The sequence below is a fragment of the Synchiropus splendidus genome, chromosome 6 (genome assembly GCF_027744825.2).
Source record: "Synchiropus splendidus isolate RoL2022-P1 chromosome 6, RoL_Sspl_1.0, whole genome shotgun sequence".
Taxonomy (NCBI): Eukaryota; Metazoa; Chordata; class Actinopteri; order Syngnathiformes; family Callionymidae; genus Synchiropus; species Synchiropus splendidus.
In genome coordinates this window covers 16,920,860-16,939,993 of record NC_071339.1, presented here as the reverse complement: position 1 = coordinate 16,939,993, position 19,134 = coordinate 16,920,860, and the positions used below count along the sequence as shown (strand labels likewise).

Genomic DNA, 19,134 nt, shown 5'->3' with positions numbered 1-19,134 from the left:
GCAGTCGGACTCTGGCTCCTCCAACCGAGTCATGGCTCCGCCCTAGATCAGGTCCGACAGGAAACAGGCACCAACAAGAGTGAACCATTCTCGCCGAGAGTACGAGAGCGACGCCCGAGGCCCCCACACCAGTTCCAGTTCAGAGAACCGGTCGGTTCACTAAAGTTCCAGCGGCTGCTGTGACAGCGTGTGGGTCAGAACACATGAGGTTCACGGCTGCCTTCGTTCCCTATGTTTTGATTCTCCTTTTGTTTATCCGCTTCACTACACTGTGATCCTCTTTGCTTCCTGGCACATCTAGACTGTAACTAGTGTTCGGGAACTAGTTGAAACAGAACCCATGCTAAGTCAGGTTCGTAATTCTGGGAGGCTTTTGGAGTCAAACAATAGATATTTCAGGCTCTTGGAGGCCTCATGAAATGACTTGATGGGTAGTTTTTGGACCCCAGGCCACGAGTTGGACACAGTGGGAACCAATGAACCAATGAAGTCAATGGATGATGTATGAATCAAAATGAGCAAAAACAATGATACCGAAGACTGAGATTTATTGAGATATTCAAGTTGCTGCTACAGTAACTGAGGAAATAAACTAATAAACTAATGTTACATTCACGTTCTTCATCTGGGTAGTTATTTTTTTCCATTATTATATGTATTCAGAAGCTTTAAATAAGATGCATATAAAATAAAATGAAACCAAATCAAACTCGTTCATTTTTTTAGCATGGCATAATGGCATTTGTTGAGATTGTTTCTTGCTCAGGCCATTTATAGATAGTGCCTCCTAGTGGTGACACGGTGCGCGACACGGCTGGTGGAGCACTGCACTCCTTTAAGGTTTTTTGACTCAGTCTTCGACCTCTATAAACGGGTCACTTAACATGAATTGTGACGAGCCTTCTGTTCTCCCGCAGCTTCTTCCGTCATTGTTCCAAGTGTCGGGTCGCACCTCGTGGGAGCGTGAATCTGGAACGGCCCCAATCCTCCTGATGTCTTCTCTGCCGAGTTTCTCCCTCACAATTGGTTCTCCTCAAGTTGGAAACGATGTTTCCTGGTTTATTCACTGTTGTACACAATATCGTCATATATTTAGAAGTGATGATAAATAAGTAAAATGTTCGTATATGAAACAAATGATGAAGACAAAGAGAACACGGGTTAAATAATAAATTCAATCCTTATAATTTAATAATATTCATAATAATTATTAACGTTTGAACGGAAAAAGTAAAATGTATTGACGAATTTTAGCAAATAGAATAGATACAAATACGAATTCAGGGGAAATATCAAATGAAACGTTCTGTTTTAGACATTCAACGAACACAAAAAGTTGTAATTTTTTAGTTGCATGATAATGACGTCAATTGTCTAGAAAGAGGCAAAAGAGCCAGTTCCCTGACCGGGAATCGAACCCGGGCCGCGGCGGTGAGAGCGCCGAATCCTAACCACTAGACCACCAGGGAAGACGCTCCTGTATTTGTACTGTCAGGGTTTTCAGCATGACTCCTCTACAGACAGCGAGAAAAGGAGAAAGTCTGTAACAGAGGTGATAAAAGTATCATGTTTCCAGCGCGCTGAGATCACGGTTCACATGATTTTGTTTTCTGACGTCACATCTGTTCACGTTTATTGACTTCCCCGACTCCACGTCACAGTCTGACGCGATGAAGCGAATGTGTATAAATTGACATAATTATTCATACCTCACGGTGTTTAGTATTATAATACACTGCTGAGAATTATTGTTTTTCATGCCCGTAATTTCACATTAAGTACTTGTTATTGTCCTATGAAACGAGGGAGGAGGAGACGAAACCCGCAGCAGAACCAGACTGTCCATTCCAGAATGAGTGACCTCTCACCCGAAAGACCCGGCCTCGAACTTTCCGTCGTTATCTGCATCTTGATGGAAATGTTATGTAAATCCAGTTCCCACCGCCGTTCAGTGTCAGTGCGTTCAAATTGATAGACGAGCGCCTCCCGGTGGTTATGACGGAATTATCATCATAAATACCACGCCGAAAATCAAAAGTGAAATGAAAAGAAACAATACTTAAAACGCTAAAATTAAACATTAACTGTTTTGATGTCTGACTCAATTTTTTTTTCTTTATATGAACATCAATCCAGACCAGAACCTCCCATCAAAGGAAGAGCTTTCTGCCCTTTATTGTTATTGTGGCTTATTTATTTACTGTAACTGTTTATTTGTGATCCGTTTATTATTATTATTATTATTATTATTATTATTATTATTATTATTATTATTATTATTATTATTATTATATAATAATAATAATAATACAAAAATAATAATAATACATCGAATTTAAAGTTTGTTTTTAAATCGACATTCATTTACATATTACTTTTGGGTAAACATATATTTTGTATCATGTTAAATAACATGAATCTATTCTATCTATCTTTTGACATCACATTAATCTTTTAGAAAAATATAAAGTACAAAACGAGTTCAAGTAACAAATATATATAAGTATTTAACTGCGAGCGTAGCGCACACTTGCAAACAAAAACAAAACAAAAAAACACAAAACATGATCATCTTCAAGAGAGGAAATCTGGAGAGAAGGATTAAGGAAACAGTATGTTAAAATTATTATTATTATTATTATTAATAATAATGACAATAGTAATAATCCTGAAATCAACATTGAGGTTGTATCTTTCAGTTATTATTTTTTTTATTTTTTATCATTCACCTGTAATACTGGTAAGTCATCTTATCTTTTCCACTTTGATTTCCTGATCCACTTTGATTTCATTCATTCATTTTTAAAACAAATGTTTTGCGCCTCTCAGAGTAAAGATTTAGCAACATATTTGCTACCTTTATATATATATATATATATATATATATATATATATATATATATATATATATATATATATATATATATATATATATATCAATTTGACAGATGGATAACAAAACCTCACGATACACGCAAATCAGATCATTTAACCAGCTCATGTTTATTCCAGACTGCAGTTTATAACATTTATAGCTATTTAGCTCCCCTCAGCTTCTATACACATTAACATTTACATCATCCTGCCGACACACAACCTGGCCGGATACAAAAGTCATGTCAGGTACACAAACATGAGCAATACTTGAGCCACACAAAAGCAAACAGAGTCACATGAGTCAGTGCCGCTGAGACTCCTTTCATGTGTTAACTGGCACACCTCACTCTGAATGAAGTTGATATTTACACATGGTTTTAAAGACACTGAACTGGGTGAAAGGTTTGAAGTGATTCAAGTGTGTTGATGATCCTCCAGTGTCAAGATAGAAAACACAAGCAGCAAATACAGAAGACAACTGCAGTTTTGGCCATATTTTTAGGACAACGAGAAGGTCAGTAACATTGTTTCATTGCAGTAGAAAACAGCAAAGCGAACCTTATAACGGGCCAAAACAACAACAAAAAAGGACGAGCTTTTTGACAAACATAAGACTTTTGTTTTAACACCAAGAAACAAGAGTCTAAATTGAAAAAATGAATAAATAAAAAGATGAATGATGAATCAAATGTTCCGGTGCTACAAAACGAAAAAAAACGAAAAAAACAAAAAAAACAAAAAAATACTGACTTCAAAAGGAAAAAAAGTCATAAATGACAGACAAACAAAAATCAAATTACGCTCTGGCAGGCATTTAAAAATGAATTAAAATTCAATATTTGATACTACATGTTGCTCAAATCATGCATTTTTTCATTCCTGTAGAACAGTTTTTTTTTTATTATTCAATCAATATCATTAACCTTCATCATGATTAATATTATTATTAATAATGATATCTCTATTTTAAAGTTTAAGATTTTTAATCGACATTGAGTTATTTTTCTGTCAAAAATATTCTTTGTATTATGTTTTAAAATCCATGTTAAATAACATGCATCTATTTACGCATTTTTTGACATCATACTGATATTTTAGAAAAATATAAAAAAATGAAAACTAGTTCAAATAACAAACAACTTTAAATAGTAATGCCCCTGACTCATTATTAATTATTGTCAACACTATTATTTTAAATCAAAACTGTGAAAGAAAAGATTCTCAAGTATTTAACCGCGAGCAGGGCACACAGTTGCAAACAAAAACAAAACAAAAAAAACCCTAAACAAGACATGATCATCTTCAAGAGAGGAAATCTGGAGAGGAGGATTATCAAAAATGTGTTAATGAAAAAAAAAGCAGCATGAGAGTGTCAGCATGAGAGAGCATGTGGGTCAACTGTTAAGCACGATAAAAATGGACCGCAGAAAAAACAGATTCAAATTGTGCTACAGAACAACAAACAATTTGGATTCAAACTTTAATGTAAGTTTGTCCTAAAAATCTGTCCAAAACCGTCATGGGAAACTTGAAAGTCAGTCGCATCAGTAGTATGGAAACTCAGGAGAGATTCCCTCAGCAGGATGTCACCACGGCACATTCAAACTCAAACTCTTCACGAGGCACGTCATCACTTATTGGGGAGTGAGGGGACCTGTAAAAACCAAAGAGTTTGACCAGAGGCGTCATGTGGGTTTCAGTAGCATTGACTCTTGCAGAAGAATTTCCGGCTGTGCACTGTTGTCCAGGTATTGGTCAATATATTCATATATAAAGTCTCAAGAACTGGGTCCAGGCTGTTGGAGGTCCTTCAGACAACAATGTGTTGGACGCTCAGCAGCACAATGAGAAGGTTCAGAAGAGCAAACGAAAGTTCTCCAGCTCGAAAGTGACAACTCAGAATTCTTCTAATGCAGGTCCGCCTGCTTCCTTGAGGAGGCAGGCTCTTCCCGATCAGGTAACCACTACAAAACTGTGGCCTCCTCGATGGCATTCACCCACCTGGAACACATTTTTGGGGCGGTCATATCATATCACAGGCTGTTAGAACAAATTAGAGGTGCAATTTGTTCACTGAAGACCAAAGGGTGTCTGACCTGCGTGCGGTCTGGTGGTCCTCTGCTCGGAAGGTGTAGTAGAGAGTCTTCTTGTGGTAGAGGTGGAAGAGGTTGCTGCTCTCTTCTCCCTCCAGGCGCTCACTCAGCTTCACCGTGAAACCCTGAAGAGGCAAACGCTCTGCCGCCACTTTGTCCTGGGACAAACAAGGGGACATGTTGGAGGTCTGCAGCACCATCAGGAGAGTCAGCCTGGTGGAGGGGTGTGTGAGAGTTTCTGGGCTGGTGTGGGAGACTCGTTGCCCCCTCACCTCACAGGCCGTGAAGGTGTAGAGCACCTTGTCTTTGAGGAGGAACCACAGCCGCTTCCATTTCCTCTTGCTCTTCTTCCTGCGGTGTAGACTTCCACTCATGGTGGAGCCATCCAGCCCCAGAGACACCTGAACACAACATAAGGTAGACATCGTCAAAACGCAGCACCTGAGTCAGAAAAGGATGTTTCTTGACCTCAACATGGATCAACAATCATCAAAATGCAATCAGACACAGTACATTGATTTTGTGTTGGTTCCAAACACATGATTTAACATTGAAAATGTGACAACAAATGGACACAGAGGGCTTCAAATGCTTTCTCACAAACATTTCTCTGATGTCCCTTGCAGGAGAGAGTGAGAAACTCAAACCCGATATCGGGGGCGGCAAACCGGTCCAGAATTGCAGGTATCCACGTTGGACTGGTGACATGTCCATCCTAGTTAACTCAAAGGCCACTAGGGTAAAGTAACAAGGAAACACCCTTTTGGACCGGCGTATCTGACACAAATGACATATCCCTGGTGACCGAGAGGGTTTTATCTAAACGTTTCCCCTGCATCACTTCAGAGCTCGAGTGAGAAGCTGAAACCAGATATCGAGATCAGGGTTGGGGAAACTTGTCTTCAAAGTATGTCGAACAACTTCGACATATTTTGGGCAGTCAGGCAGTGTGTCAGCGGGTGAGAAGCTCCAGTTTGAACGTGTCCACATGCAAGTGGTACAGTGTTCAAAAGTAGCCAGGCAACTACCTGACAGATCGGGGTAGTTGACGCAAATACCACTTTTGCCAGAGTGTTTAGGATTCGGCGCTCTCACCGCCGCGGCCCGGGTTCGATTCCCGGTCAGGGAACTGGCGTTTTTGTAAAAGTTTGACTGACGTCCATCAGAGTTCCAGTGGGGAAGCTCAAACCTGATATCTGGATTCGGCAAACCGGTCCTTGAAATGGTGGTCCAACAGAGGAGTATTATGGCCAGAGGGTGAGAAGCTCCAGTCTGAAAGTGCCAACATGCAAGTGGTACAATGTTCTAAGGTAACAAGGCAACACCTTTCTCGACACAGGTACCTGACGCAAATGAAATGTCCCTGGTGACCGAGAGGTTATTTTGTAAACGTTTCCCCTGCATCACTTCAGAGCTCGAGTGAGAAGCTCAAACCAGATATCGAGATCAGGGGTGGGCAAACTTGTCTTCAAAGCATGTAGAACAACTTCTGCATATTTTGGGCAGTCAGGCAGTGTGTCAGCGGGTGAGAAGCTCCAGTTTGAACGTGTCTGCATGCAAGTGGTACAGTGTTCAAAAGTTATGAGGCAACTCCCTGACAGATCGGGGTAGTTGACGCAAATACCACTTTTGCCAGACATGTCCCTGGTGGTCTAGTGGTTAGGATTCGGCGCTCTCACCGCCGCGGCCCGGGTTCGATTCCCGGTCAGGGAACTGGCATTTTTGTAAAAGTTTAACTGACGTCCCTTCAGAGTTCCTGAGGGGAAGCTCAAACCCGATATCTGGATTCGGCAAACCGCTCCTTGAAATGGCGCTCCAGCAGAGGAGGTCGATGGCCAGAGTGTGAGAAGCTCCAGTTTGAAAGTGTCCACACGCAAGTGGTACAATGTTCAGAAATAGCAAGGCAACAACCAGACAGATCGTGGAAGGAGAGGCGACACCCTGACAGATCGGGGTAGTTGACGCAAATAGCACTTTTGCCAGACATGTCCCTGGTGGTCTAGTGGTTAGGATTCGGCGCTCTCACCGCCGCGGCCCGGGTTCGATTCCCGGTCAGGGAACTGGCTGTTTTGTAAAAGTTTAACTGACGTCCCTTCAGAGTTGCAGTGTGGAAGCTCAAACCTGATATCTGGATGCGGCAAACCGGTCCTTGAAATGACGGTCAGACAGAGGAGGATTATGGCCAGAGTGTGAGAAGCTCCAGTTTGAACGTGTCCACATGAGAGTGGTACAGTGTTCAAAAGTAACAAGGCAACACACTTTTCGACCCGGGTATCTGACACAAATGATATATCCTTGGTGACCGATCTCTGCACATAGGACTAAAATTCACATAGGTATCACTGAGAGTGAAGTGCAACTCCCTGGTGATCTCGTGGTTAGGATTGGGCGCTCACACCGCAGCGGCTGGGCTTTGATTCCCTGTGAGGGAACTAGTTTTTTGGCGTTCCGAATATGAAGGTCAGCATTCTTGTGTTCTTCTCACAGTCACTTAGTTACTTAGCTGATGCGTTGGAAAACATTTTTTTTCTTTATATAAAAAACCATTAAGAAACCTTCTGTCTGCTGAAACAGTGTGTGAAAGTCTGACCTGGTTGAGACTGCAGACGCTCTTCCTGCTCTTCCACAGACTCGGTGGCTGCAAGCTCTGGAAGACTGCAGACAGAGGCCGACTTGCTCGGTGGGATCGAGGACTGGAGTTGGCAGCCGACACGGCAGACATGCTGCCGCCTGCACACAAGAGCATTTAGAGCGTGGAGGAGATCTGGGTCATGCTCATGAGCAGTACCTCTTTTCCTGAGCTCACTGTAGCAGTGGTCACACACTTTGGCTACTCGGTCTTTGAGGTACTTCAAGGGATATCTGTTGCGAGAACAAGCCCGACACACCACCTGAACGACACACAACAAACGTGTTTGGTTTGCCCCGTCAGTTGCTCAGAAACAAACAAACCTTTCCACAGGCGTTACAGTGGTGTCGCCGCAGCGTGAGGCTGAAGTCGACGGTGCAGTTCATGCACATCATCACCTGAGACACCGGGACTAGCACCGGCGCCGCTTCTCCTAGAGCCATCCACAACTTCTCCCGAGCCTGATGAAAATAAGCGTGTGAGTGACACACATCATGATACTCTGATGTGAATCTGGGATGAAAATACAGAAACAGAAATGAACATTGTGTGTCGTGTATACACTTAATTCAAGTTCTGACAACCTCCAGCAACTCCCCCACATTTTGTCAACAGATAATATGACACAGCCACCCAGGGCCCTTTCGGGCCCAGTAACCTGGACGGTGGTGTCATGACACTCCTTTGTTTCTTTTGTCATTTCAAGAACAGCAGGGTTATTTGCTCGATTTGTGTCTCATGACTACAACGGAAAACAGCAGAACGAAGTAAGGGGCGTGTCACAGGCGGTTGCACACTTTTCTGAGGCATAGACAAGAATAAGTCCATCCACGCCAGGTCACTGCATAAACACATTACCAATGGATTGTATGAACGGTCATTGGTTAAAATGCGTTTGCTTGAAATCTTGATTCAGTGCTGTCTGCGGTGAAAACTCCCTTGGGACAGTCAACAAGTTTTATTTGGGTATCATTGGGTGTCAGAAGGTTCATGGTTTTCTGCAAGCTGTGGAATGGAGTTACCACCCACAAGCGGATCGGGACTTTAATGGCTCTAAATATGAGACTCACGCAGAGAGAAGTGGCTCACTTCTAAATAACCAAACGTTTCAGTCGTACATGAACTGTTAACGCATAATCAGTTGTTGAATTTCCATGGGTCACGATGCCAACATGCATCACACATGGTATATTTTGTCTACAGGATGATTTTGATTGCCTGTGTCTTTATACTCACGCCTTTTTTTTTTACTTTAAAAGCATTTGGAACGTTTCATAAATCCACTGCAAGCACTGAAATGATTGTGTTGATGTTCATCTTTTTCTTTGACAAACGTGTCTTAAATCACCATTTTAGCAATGTGCCAACTCACCTTCACGAGGTTTGACTGTTCACTGTTCTGATCAAAATTGAATTCAATATATATATTTTTTTGTTTGGTTTAAAACTCTCAATCAAAAACCATGAAAAAAAATTCTGTTCTCCACAGCAAAATCCAAAACAACAAAAAAGCAACTCTGCTTTTTTAACAATCAACGCCATGTCACAGAGTCTTGGAATATGAACCACCTGACAGCCAGCTAGCAGTTTCCCATAACACTGTGTTTCTATTGTGTGGCCCGGGGATGTTCGTCTCAGTCTAGCAACGGGTTCCTTTTCCACGAGACCATCATCAGTAACTAAATGCACATGTTATTTTCTTACTGTTTTTGTGTTTTAGGTGAAGTGGAGTCACATTCCAATGTTCTCTTCCCCATTCATTCATTTCATCCATGTCTCGTGGTTAGGATGCGGCGTTCTAGCCCGGGTTTGATCCACAGTCAGGTAGCTTCACCTGTTCGCTCATGGCTCATATGTATTTCACCATCAGTCATTCATCCACTCATTTGCTTTGTCATTTTCTCTGCTGCATTCCAAGAACTTATCCTAGAAATTATTTTTTTTGCCAACTTCTTTTTCAATAAGAGTGTGCACAACATGCTTTTACATTTGGGTGGGGTAAAATACCGTGCAATGTATTAATGTGATTCTACTCCAAACGTGCCTTCGCACAGGTTACACAAGACGCTCGCTTTTTGTCCCCATAAATGTTCCGTAATTTATCAGACACTGTTTGCCACTGCCAATGACAATAATATTACTACAGACAATGTGCAGATGATAAGTCAAGATCATAGGTAATAGTCAAAGAAAACATGTTGCCATCTGTCCAGAAGGATTTGTCACTTCTGGTGAGTTGGGTTGCGAGTTATGGCAGACTAGCTGAATGGGCTAGGATACGATAATGACCAGGCATCCATATGTAGTAGACGCCAACCAACTGTGGTTGATGACAATGGGTGAACCATTATGTTAATTGAGATGCGTTTACATGCCAAGGGTCTCCGCCCATCGTTGATGGGTTTCAATAGGCCATTATGCAAATGCAGATCACAGGCAGCTGGCAGGGAGAATTATTACGTGTAACATAGTTATTACGTTATTAATAACATAGTTACTATGTTATTCATATGAACTGCATGAAGTTACTATGAGTAACATGTGCGATGACATATTCAGAAACAAAAAAGAACTTCACTCCTGGATCTTTATTTTCCAGTGTTTCTGCCAGCTGTTCAGAGCAATGTAGTGCTGAGCAGCCTGGTGGTCTCTCTCACTCTCTGTGATCAAGTCATCCCATGAGCCTAAACTGACTTTCGGTAATTGGTATTTCAAAATCCCACCAGAGAAACATCAATATCAATGACAAACATTGTCTCTATGTTAAAAGATTTTTGTACTGTAACACAAACATAAATGTTCATTTTTACCTCACTGCACGGTCCACCAAATGTGCAAAGTCCAGCTGCATGGTCTGCTATCGCTCGACTCAGTGTGTGGAACCAGTCCTCTCTCTCTGCGACTGAGCTGCAACAATAATTTCAACACACAGTTGCACTTGTGAACTGGTCGACCTATCTCACAGGTGGTCACTCACCCGGCTGAGAGCACGATGGTGATGTCAGACACCTCGATTCTCAGGCAGTTGAGGATGTTGTCGAGGACAGGCTTGCTGACCTAAGTGGAACAACAGTTTCAGTCAGGAATCAAACAAGAAACATCTTCAACACTTTACCTTCATCCCGGACAGAGACAAGGTGTTCTTCAACCTGTATTTCCCATCCTGCTGTGGGTATGTGTACAGCATGATGTCATTCATCTGTTGGAGGACAGTAGAGAAACATTTGGTCAATACTGTCACTATTATTATTGAGCAGTGATTCTTAACCATAGGGCTGAGGCCCATGGTTGGGCCGCCAGCCCCTCCTAGAGGGCCGCGAGAAGTATTTTGTTTTACATCTGTGGGCCGTGAGATGCTCAATTGAAATACATTTGCCACGTATGGTGGCCGTAGTGTGTCACTAAATTGACTTGACAGCAGCACATTCGTGATAGTTCTTGAAAAGCAAAAATGACATAGTGATTCTGCCCACAACAGTAAACACGGTTCATGAAAAGCAGTGAAGCAGTTTTTAATATCAATTAGAAAATGTAATGTGGATAATTTCATTTACACTTTACTTTTTTCCAATTTTCAATGTGTATTTTTTCTTATTTTCTATGACTTGCACATGCTTCCGCTGCTGGTTAGATGTTTCAATGACGAGTAGATATCTTTGCGACAATCCTGCGGTTTCATGGTTATTGAACAAAATTTAAAAGAAGATGACTCAGTTCTATTTGTTCTACAAAAGTGGGCCCCGAGGTCAAAAAGGTTAAGAACCCTTGTTTCAGAGTTGCTGCTTATACTCGCCACAAGGAGGCGTCATTGCATTGCATTTCTCCACTGTTACTGTTAAGATTTTTGGGAAAAATACGTGTTAAGGTTGTGTCACAACCTCCACTAATTCCAAAGAACAACCACAAGAATGTGTTTATTTGTCTGCAGTCATGTGAACACATCAAGAGTCTATTGTTTGAGACAAAAGATATGAGATCACTGGTCACACCTCATGTGTTCTAAACATCCGCTGGGGCTGTTCAGACGGCACCACCCTGCTGCAGTCTCCAGTTAGTTTGATCCACCCTACCATTAAAACAGAAACCGGACCGACCACCTGAACCACTTAAGTATGTGACCCGAGGATTCCCACCGAACCAGCTGACTTTCAGGTCCCTCTGCGTCTCTAATCAGTCCCTGTGACACAGCTGCAGGTCTCACGGTTGCTAAGGTAGATGATGGCAGTGAGCATGCAGGGAGGGAGTTAATGGCAGGATAAGCCCAGCACCCAGTGGATCTTCTATTCTTAGAGGTGCCGATCAAGCCTTTGGGGTTTCGCTGATTGAAAACAGGAAGCAGCGTGAAACAATCTTCTCCAGTCCTTGTCTTTGCGCTGGTGTCAGACCTCTCCTGGTACACAGGAAACCAGCATCCAGTGACCCACACCAAACATCCGCAGAGGAAGCAGGGCCCCTCGAAAAATAAGTACGGAATCGGGAAAAGCCGAGAAGAGAAGAGAGGAAGGACTTGGATGGGTGCGGCACTGAGTGGTGGTCTGGGCTTCTCTGCACTCAAAATTCCTCAGATCACAAAGTGGACTCTGAACAATGAGCAAGTGATGGAGTAGTTTTCAGTCAATACAATAGAAGGTTGAGGACATCCACACTTCTTGTTCACAAGTGAAATGTGTTATTTATGGACTTGCCTAAGTTATTTAATAAAACATCTAACCCTTGATATTTTTGTTCCGTCTATGTTGCAATCCAGCTTGTCTTTGCATTGTACGCGGTCTCCGTCTTCCTCATGGTCTAGTGACTAGGATCTGGCGCTCTCATTGCCGTGGCCCAGAGTTGGATTCCCAGTCAGGGAAGGTATTATTTTTTACTACGGACCTACGAGTTTCAGCATTAGAGTAACTTAACCTTTCGTTCCTGGGGCTGTCAGGCTGCTGAATGTTAGTCAGTAGCAGTAGGATTTATTTATTTATGGACATGTAGTTTTGTTTTTTGGAAACCGGAGGCCTCAGACCGAAATTTCGTTGCCATAATATTGTGATATGTTTTTGTGCAATGACAATAAAGAAAGTCGAAGTCTAAATGACCCCCTCTGTGGCCAGTCACAAGTCCGACAGGCACATTTTACAGAGGTAATATATTTCCCTTTCCTCAAACGACAATAAGACCTTGTGATGTGTTTAATGCAGCCACATCCACAAGGTGAAATGAGAAGTCATCTATAAAGCGGTCGTTCAAACATGACTTTTTGTACTCAGAAAACTGTAGAGCTCTGAAGTTTTAATAATTACTGTATTGTATCTACATAAGGTGGAGAGCTCCACATATCTCCCTGACTGTCTAGCGCTTAGGATCCAGCTCTCTCACCGCCAGTTTCCATTTGCACCAGCGAAGTCTGTCATCTTGAAGTTTTTGTGAGTTGATGTAGTTGAGTCTGATGGGACTACGATCTGGAGCCATGTAGAACACAGGGCCATGTACATGGTGTTCCGAGTTTGACGTCCCTGTTTACTGCTGTCACAAATGCCACACTCATCTCCCTCGTGGTCCAGTGGTTAGGACCCGCCTGAGACACGAGATGCCCATGTTCTGGTCATTTCTCACTCAAGAGATATTTCAAATTGGTCAGTTGTTAGCAGCAGTAACACACCAACAGCAGCAGTTGTCAATGTGTCTCATGAGGGTCATTCTTCGCACTTCTTCACACATAACCTTATGTTATCGGTAACACTTTTTCACCTGCCACTCCCACAACGTTTGACTTCGTATCCACCTCTAAAATAATCTTTGGCCTCGTAACCCCCTGCTCTCCCCCAGTGAAATCATCAGTGGTGCATTTACAACCCATTTTCCCTGAAAGAGCCGACTAGCAGAAACAACAGCGGCATAATCAATACAGGTTAATGAGGTCAAGCTTTTGTATTCAAACTCCAAAGGTGGATGATATTAGTATCCGCAGGGCCCTGAAGGGAACCAGGAAACTCTTCAAGCTCATGAACTGTCAGGACGGGCTGCTTTTTTTTTGATTCAGTAAAATTGATTTTCTGTGTTAAAGACACCACAGAAATCATCCTGAGTCTGAGAGTGAGCTCACATTTCCACATTTCCATGGCTAACAAACTAGCAGGGGGTAAACACTCGCCATGACAGAAGCTTCCCATGGCTCATCTCCCTGATGGTCTAGTGGTTAGGATCCGGCGCTCTCACCGCCGTGGCCCGGGTTCATTTGCATTTTCACACTGCAAATGGACTCTGCATGTCCACAGAGACAAACTTTAAAAAGTTCTCTCTCATGACAGTGAACCCTATAAGCACTCTCTTCCAAAAAATATAAATATATATAAAAGTTTTCACACTTCATGAATCTTCAACATGAATCAGATGCCAGGTGGTGACACGGTCAGGACCAGGCATTGTTGCTACCTCGGCCTAGTTTTGAGTCCCAGTCTGGGAAAAACCTCAGTATGCTCAGCACCGAAACCAAAGTAGGAATAAAACTCTTTTATATATTTTAGTAGACAGACCCTCACAGAATCAGCCAGGAACCTCCCAGCTCTTTAACAGCAGCAATGATGGATCTGATCGTTTCACCTCAGAAACGGACTTCTCTTCCCTGACAGAAGCAAGTTCATAAGAACATGACCACAATTGCCTTTTCCCATTACAACTCAATCGTTCAACTGATTTATAAATCTTCTTGTTTGTTACTATGCAATGTCTATGTGTATTCGGCGCTCTCACAGCTGCGGTCTGTGGTTCGAATCCCAGTCAGGGAACTCACTTATGAATGATTCAAAGCTGACTCTGGTCAGGGCGCTTTCACGCTGCTGGTTCAGACTTTTGCCTCAGAAGTCCGAGATGTGAAAACAAGTGAGTCGGGTTTTGGTCGCGGACCTGATCCCGGCTGGAGAGCTGGACTTTGTCTCCGGAAACTCTCAGTGGGTGGTGAACTTCTCGCTTCAGGCGACTCAGCGCAAGATGCTGGAAACTACGTGTACAGCGCGACTCCACACAGACATTATAAATGCAGCGCAATAAAGGGTCTGATCGCTGTCTGGGCGCACAACATCGTTCAAAAACAACTTCTCAAACTCCCAGACCACTGAAGTGTGCAGCTGGAGCTACAGGAAAATTTTGCTCGGGAATGGGAGCACAGCGGTCCGGGACTCGTAATGTGTGCGGGTGTTTGATAACTTACATGATTTCTCTTTTATGAGGCTGATAAACACCTGATTTTATTGACAGACTGATTGGCTTAAATGAAGAATGCTGCGCTCTACACTAACTGTTTTCACTGGTGATCTCATTGCAGCGCAGTTGTCTGCATGAGGAGAACAGTGAAGTGTTCAACGTGTTGTGAGAGCAGCGTGGACCAATCAAGACGCTCCATATTACGCAGCTTGTTTCCGCTATTTCCTTGTGAAACAAACATGACAAGACTCTTCCATGTTTAGTTTTGGCTGTGAAACACCACATTCTGTTACAGTCGTGATGGAGCTCCGTCAGAAGGTCAGTTCTGAGGTGAGGACGACTCATAATGTTAAGAAGTGACAGAGAAATAAGGAGCTTAAGCCGGTGGTGGTAAATAGGTTGTTGCACGGCTTATGACAACTTCCTTGAGACGTGCTTCTTCGGGGTCACAAACCAGTTATTTTGTCTTGGTCAGCTTGAGCAGTTGGTTTTCCTGACCGGTGATTCACCTGGTCATCCCTTTGAAAGCACCTCAACTCCCTGGTGGTCTAGTGGTTAGGATTCGGCGCTCTCACCGCCGCGGCCCGGGTTCGATTCCCAGTCAGGGAATTTGATTTATTTAGAGAGAAGACCGTCTCAGAGCTTCTCACCAATCTACAAATGTAGTTTGAAAGCATCTATATCACTGTGTTTTCACCAACCTGCCGTCTACACACATCTGGAGCCCCATTTTTACCCAGTAGACGGCCACAGACAACTGTCATGACAGTGAACCCTATATGCCCATATTCCAAAAAATAATGTTTTTCTACATGAATCTTCTACATGGATCAGCTGCCAGGTGGTGACAAAGTCAGGACCAGGCATTGTTGCTACCTCGGCCCAGATTTGAGGGAAAAACCTCAGTATGCTCAGCACTGACACCAAAGTAGGAATTGCCCTCTTATATATTTTAATAAATTTTCATTCACTGTCTCCCAGCTCTCTAACAACGGCAATGATCCAACGAGAGTTGAAGACATTATGTCACAATCATGACTCATGTGCCGATCCCCTCCAAGCTTGGCAGTCATCACACATCCTGCAGCCTCCACTGAGCAGGTCAGAGGAGCAGTACATGTCTCCCTGATGGTCTAGTGGTTAGGATCCGGCGCTCTCACCGCCGTGGCCCGGGTTCGATTCCCGGTCAGGGAAGGTGATCTTTTCACCTCAGTAACGGACTTCTCTTATCTTCCTCGCATCCCAGGTTCATAAGAACATGACCACAGCGCTCCATTTAAACCAGGAGAACATGACACAATAGGACTTGCTGGCATAATCGAGCTATTGCCTCAGTCGGGCTACACCAGGGGTGGGCAACACAGTCCTCAAAGGGCTGGGGGTGGTACAGGTTTTTTTTGCAACAGATCAATCACACACAGTGGTTGGATCACTCTCACCGCTGTGGCCCTGGTTCGATTTCCAGTCAGAGAATTTCCACCTTTTGCTCTGCAGTTTACAAGTTCTACTTTATATGAATGTTCACGAACACTGCTCTATTCAACTTATTCCTAACAGGGCTAGGGTGGTGCTGGCTTTTGCTCCAACCAGTGAAAAACACATCGTTGAACCAAACAGGTGTCTGAGGACTGCAATCAGTCGGTTCTCAATCTGGTGCTGCTTGTTTCAGCCCACATATTGATTGAGTAACTTATGTGTGCTTGACTTCTGGGAACAAAAACCCCAGGCTATGAGGATCGAGTTGAAGACCCCTGCCCTGAGGAGATCCTAAAAACAACTCACCAGAAACAGGTGTCGGGGTTGTCTGCTCTTCCTGGACACCTTCATGAGGGTTCCTTCTTTCACAAACATCTGCCAAGAAAAAAAAAAAACAGCGCTCAATGACCAGTCATAAATAACGCGTCGGAAATGTTGGTTGCACTCACTCTTCCGGACTTCAGAAGATCCCTCTTTCCTTTCACGCTGTACTCTATGTGGACCATCCTCAGCAAATTCTCCTGCAAGATAAAGGACAGGCTTATCAAGTGACGGATGCTGGAGGAGGCAGAAAGAACCCGTCACTGTTTGTTTGTGAGTGGAAGGAAGAAGAGGGACGTGGCAGTGACAAGTGAATGGGGCAGTGCAGAGATAGGGGCCGCCTTTGTATTTACTGTCTGTCAGTGCGTATTTGCGTGTGTTAAGGAGAGAAAATGTGATAAATCATGGCTTCATGGAAACAGTGGCAGAGAGTGGAGTGTAAATCATGTCCATGGCCGTACACTGCTCCCTTTGTGACGATACACCTGGGGCTCTCTGACATCAACACTGTTCGCATATCGCGTGCTTGAGCAAACTGCTGAGGTCAAGAAAGGATAGCCCTCTCCTTCGCTCCATTAGTGTCATGTTCATCCCTGACAACTGGATAGAGCTGCTTCATTGCCAAGTGCGACCGGGTACAACTCACCCCATGCTTCAGATTGTCGTTGGCCAGGTCTGCAACTTCGGAGACGATCACCAAGGCAGCTGCAAAATGAGATCAGAAACATATCACTTGAGTTGTTTTTTAATAAAGCCCCCTGAAAAAACATGTTACCTTGAGTGTCTTCATACTCTTTAGAATCAGGTGACAGGTTGTTCAGGTAATCTGGGGAAAACAAAGTGTTAAACTTCATACATTCACACTTGTCCTATTTAGGGTTGCGGGGGGAGCAGCTGATGAAATCTGCAACTGCAAAACACACAGAAACTCCCACACTGCCATCAGTAAAGAGGCATAATGCTAAACATCATGCTCAGCGCTGAAACCAAAGTAAGAATAATACTCTTTGATATAGTCCCTGCCAGAATCAGCAATCTCCTGGCTCTCGAATGGCAGCAATGACTCAAGGAGAGTTGAAGAAATGATGTGACCAAACTGACTCTTTTCCCCCTCCCCTCTGAACAAGGCAGTCGTCGCACTTGCTGCGGGTTCCACTGAGCAGGTCAGACAAGTGAGACGTCTTTCCCTGGTGGTCTAGTGGTTAGGATCCGGCGCTCTCACCGCCGTGGCCCGGGTTCGATTCCCGGTCAGGGAAGCTATCTGTTTCACCTCAAAAGTGGACTTCCCTCCTGGCTTCCATGAAACAAGCAAGTTCATGAGAACACGTCCATGACACTCATTGTTTGTTCGCACTGATATTTTGCATCTATAAGCTCCCAGCTGGTGTCACACACACTCAGGACCTCGCTCTATCAACACCTTGGTTTGAGTCACAAAAAAAGCCTGGAATCTTACCTGTGAGGAGCATGCGATACTGTAGCACTCTGACGATCACCTGTAGCAGCTGGTGCTTCAGAGGAACCTCAGCATCCTCAGAGTTCCTTCTCTGCACACACACAAGATAAGTGGAGTTCTTACTTTGCAGAAAATGTAGTCCAGGAATTAACTTCAAGCCAATCTCAATGACAAGGTCGTCCCAGCTGGTGTTATCTACAGGACCTTATCACACGGGTCGCACAAAAGCCTCCCGCACTGACATTGCAGTCGACCTTCTTAATGTGATTCAGCAAGTCAAGGTCAGCTGACGGAATGACCTTCATGCGTCCTAGCGGCCCACAGAAAAACCCTTCCCTATCATTCTTCCGCAGGTGACTCCTGTAGAGATGGAAAATAGCTCGGCGGGTGAGAGCAGGAGAAAATCAATCAGGGTCTAATTGTCTCTGACAGGCAAACCTGCCCGAGGGGGTTCAAGGAGCAATGAAGACACACACACAATATTCACGCACCTCCTGCACCATGAACAGAATCAGGATTATCTAAAGGCAGTACCACCGCCAGGGCAGGTATACATTGCTGTGCTTCCTTCCTGTTTGTTGTTTATGTGACGGCTGAGCTTAACAACAAGCATGCCTCTTGTTAATATAGTCTGATGTTCATACGTGGTCTCACCCTCAAATGACCTTGTAGCCAACCGTCAACGCTCCTCTGACCTCTGCCCTAGTTATCTGGGCGACCGCTTCCTTGTCCCTTTGCTTGGTGCGCTGATATATTGACCAGGACTCTGAGTTTGGGCCCATTTTGATTGTGAGTGAGATCGTCCGACCAGCACTCTCACAGAGGAGCAGTGACTCACATCACAAGGTGATGAGGCATCATCAGTTCTCTCCACCACCATCAGCCTTTTTTTAAAAGGCTGTATATAATTAATATCTAATGCAGAATGAAACTATCTAGTCCAGAACACTTTCCCCACTGCCTGTGAGTCCACTTCAAGAGTAGATTGTGAGTCAAAGTCAATAAGTAGTGCTTTGCTTTTTACATTTACAGCATGTTCTTTGTGTTTATTGAATTATTTCCAGCAAGAACGATCCGCGCAACTCGTACTTGACCAG

General features: G+C 43.7%; 1 protein-coding gene and 6 non-coding genes across 10 annotated transcripts in view; 5 read left to right on the top strand and 2 right to left on the bottom strand.

Annotated features, from left to right (window-relative positions):
- Positions 1-1,397: 1,397 nt before the first annotated feature.
- trnae-cuc (transfer RNA glutamic acid (anticodon CUC)) lies at positions 1,398-1,469 on the bottom strand. Its single transcript has one exon. It is a non-coding gene; the product is annotated as a tRNA-Glu (tRNA).
- Positions 1,470-2,998: 1,529 nt separating this feature from the next.
- The window catches only part of fgd5a (FYVE, RhoGEF and PH domain containing 5a), a 36,354-nt gene continuing 20,218 nt past the window's right edge, over positions 2,999-19,134 (bottom strand). For 2 of the 4 annotated variants that reach the window (XM_053868823.1, XM_053868825.1), the window contains 14 exons: positions 18,038-18,128; positions 17,357-17,407; positions 17,228-17,286; positions 16,710-16,781; positions 16,567-16,635; positions 10,715-10,798; positions 10,577-10,656; positions 10,410-10,506; positions 7,923-8,060; positions 7,759-7,861; positions 7,561-7,700; positions 5,243-5,371; positions 4,974-5,128; positions 2,999-4,878 (listed from right to left, as the gene is read on the bottom strand). In XM_053868823.1, the coding sequence (XP_053724798.1) occupies positions 4,842-4,878; positions 4,974-5,128; positions 5,243-5,371; positions 7,561-7,700; positions 7,759-7,861; positions 7,923-8,060; positions 10,410-10,506; positions 10,577-10,656; positions 10,715-10,798; positions 16,567-16,635; positions 16,710-16,781; positions 17,228-17,286; positions 17,357-17,407; positions 18,038-18,128 (1,305 nt within the window). In that variant the 3' untranslated portion in view covers positions 2,999-4,841. The remainder of the gene's footprint in view (positions 4,879-4,973; positions 5,129-5,242; positions 5,372-7,560; positions 7,701-7,758; positions 7,862-7,922; positions 8,061-10,409; positions 10,507-10,576; positions 10,657-10,714; positions 10,799-16,566; positions 16,636-16,709; positions 16,782-17,227; positions 17,287-17,356; positions 17,408-18,037; positions 18,129-19,134) is intronic. The other 2 variants (XM_053868824.1, XM_053868826.1) reach the window with 2 other exon arrangements.
- trnae-cuc (transfer RNA glutamic acid (anticodon CUC)) lies at positions 6,612-6,683 on the top strand. Its single transcript has one exon. It is a non-coding gene; the product is annotated as a tRNA-Glu (tRNA).
- On the top strand, positions 6,959-7,030 carry trnae-cuc (transfer RNA glutamic acid (anticodon CUC)). Its single transcript has one exon. It is a non-coding gene; the product is annotated as a tRNA-Glu (tRNA).
- trnae-cuc (transfer RNA glutamic acid (anticodon CUC)) lies at positions 15,322-15,393 on the top strand. The gene has a single exon. It is a non-coding gene; the product is annotated as a tRNA-Glu (tRNA).
- trnae-cuc (transfer RNA glutamic acid (anticodon CUC)) lies at positions 15,907-15,978 on the top strand. The gene has a single exon. It is a non-coding gene; the product is annotated as a tRNA-Glu (tRNA).
- On the top strand, positions 17,766-17,837 carry trnae-cuc (transfer RNA glutamic acid (anticodon CUC)). The gene has a single exon. It is a non-coding gene; the product is annotated as a tRNA-Glu (tRNA).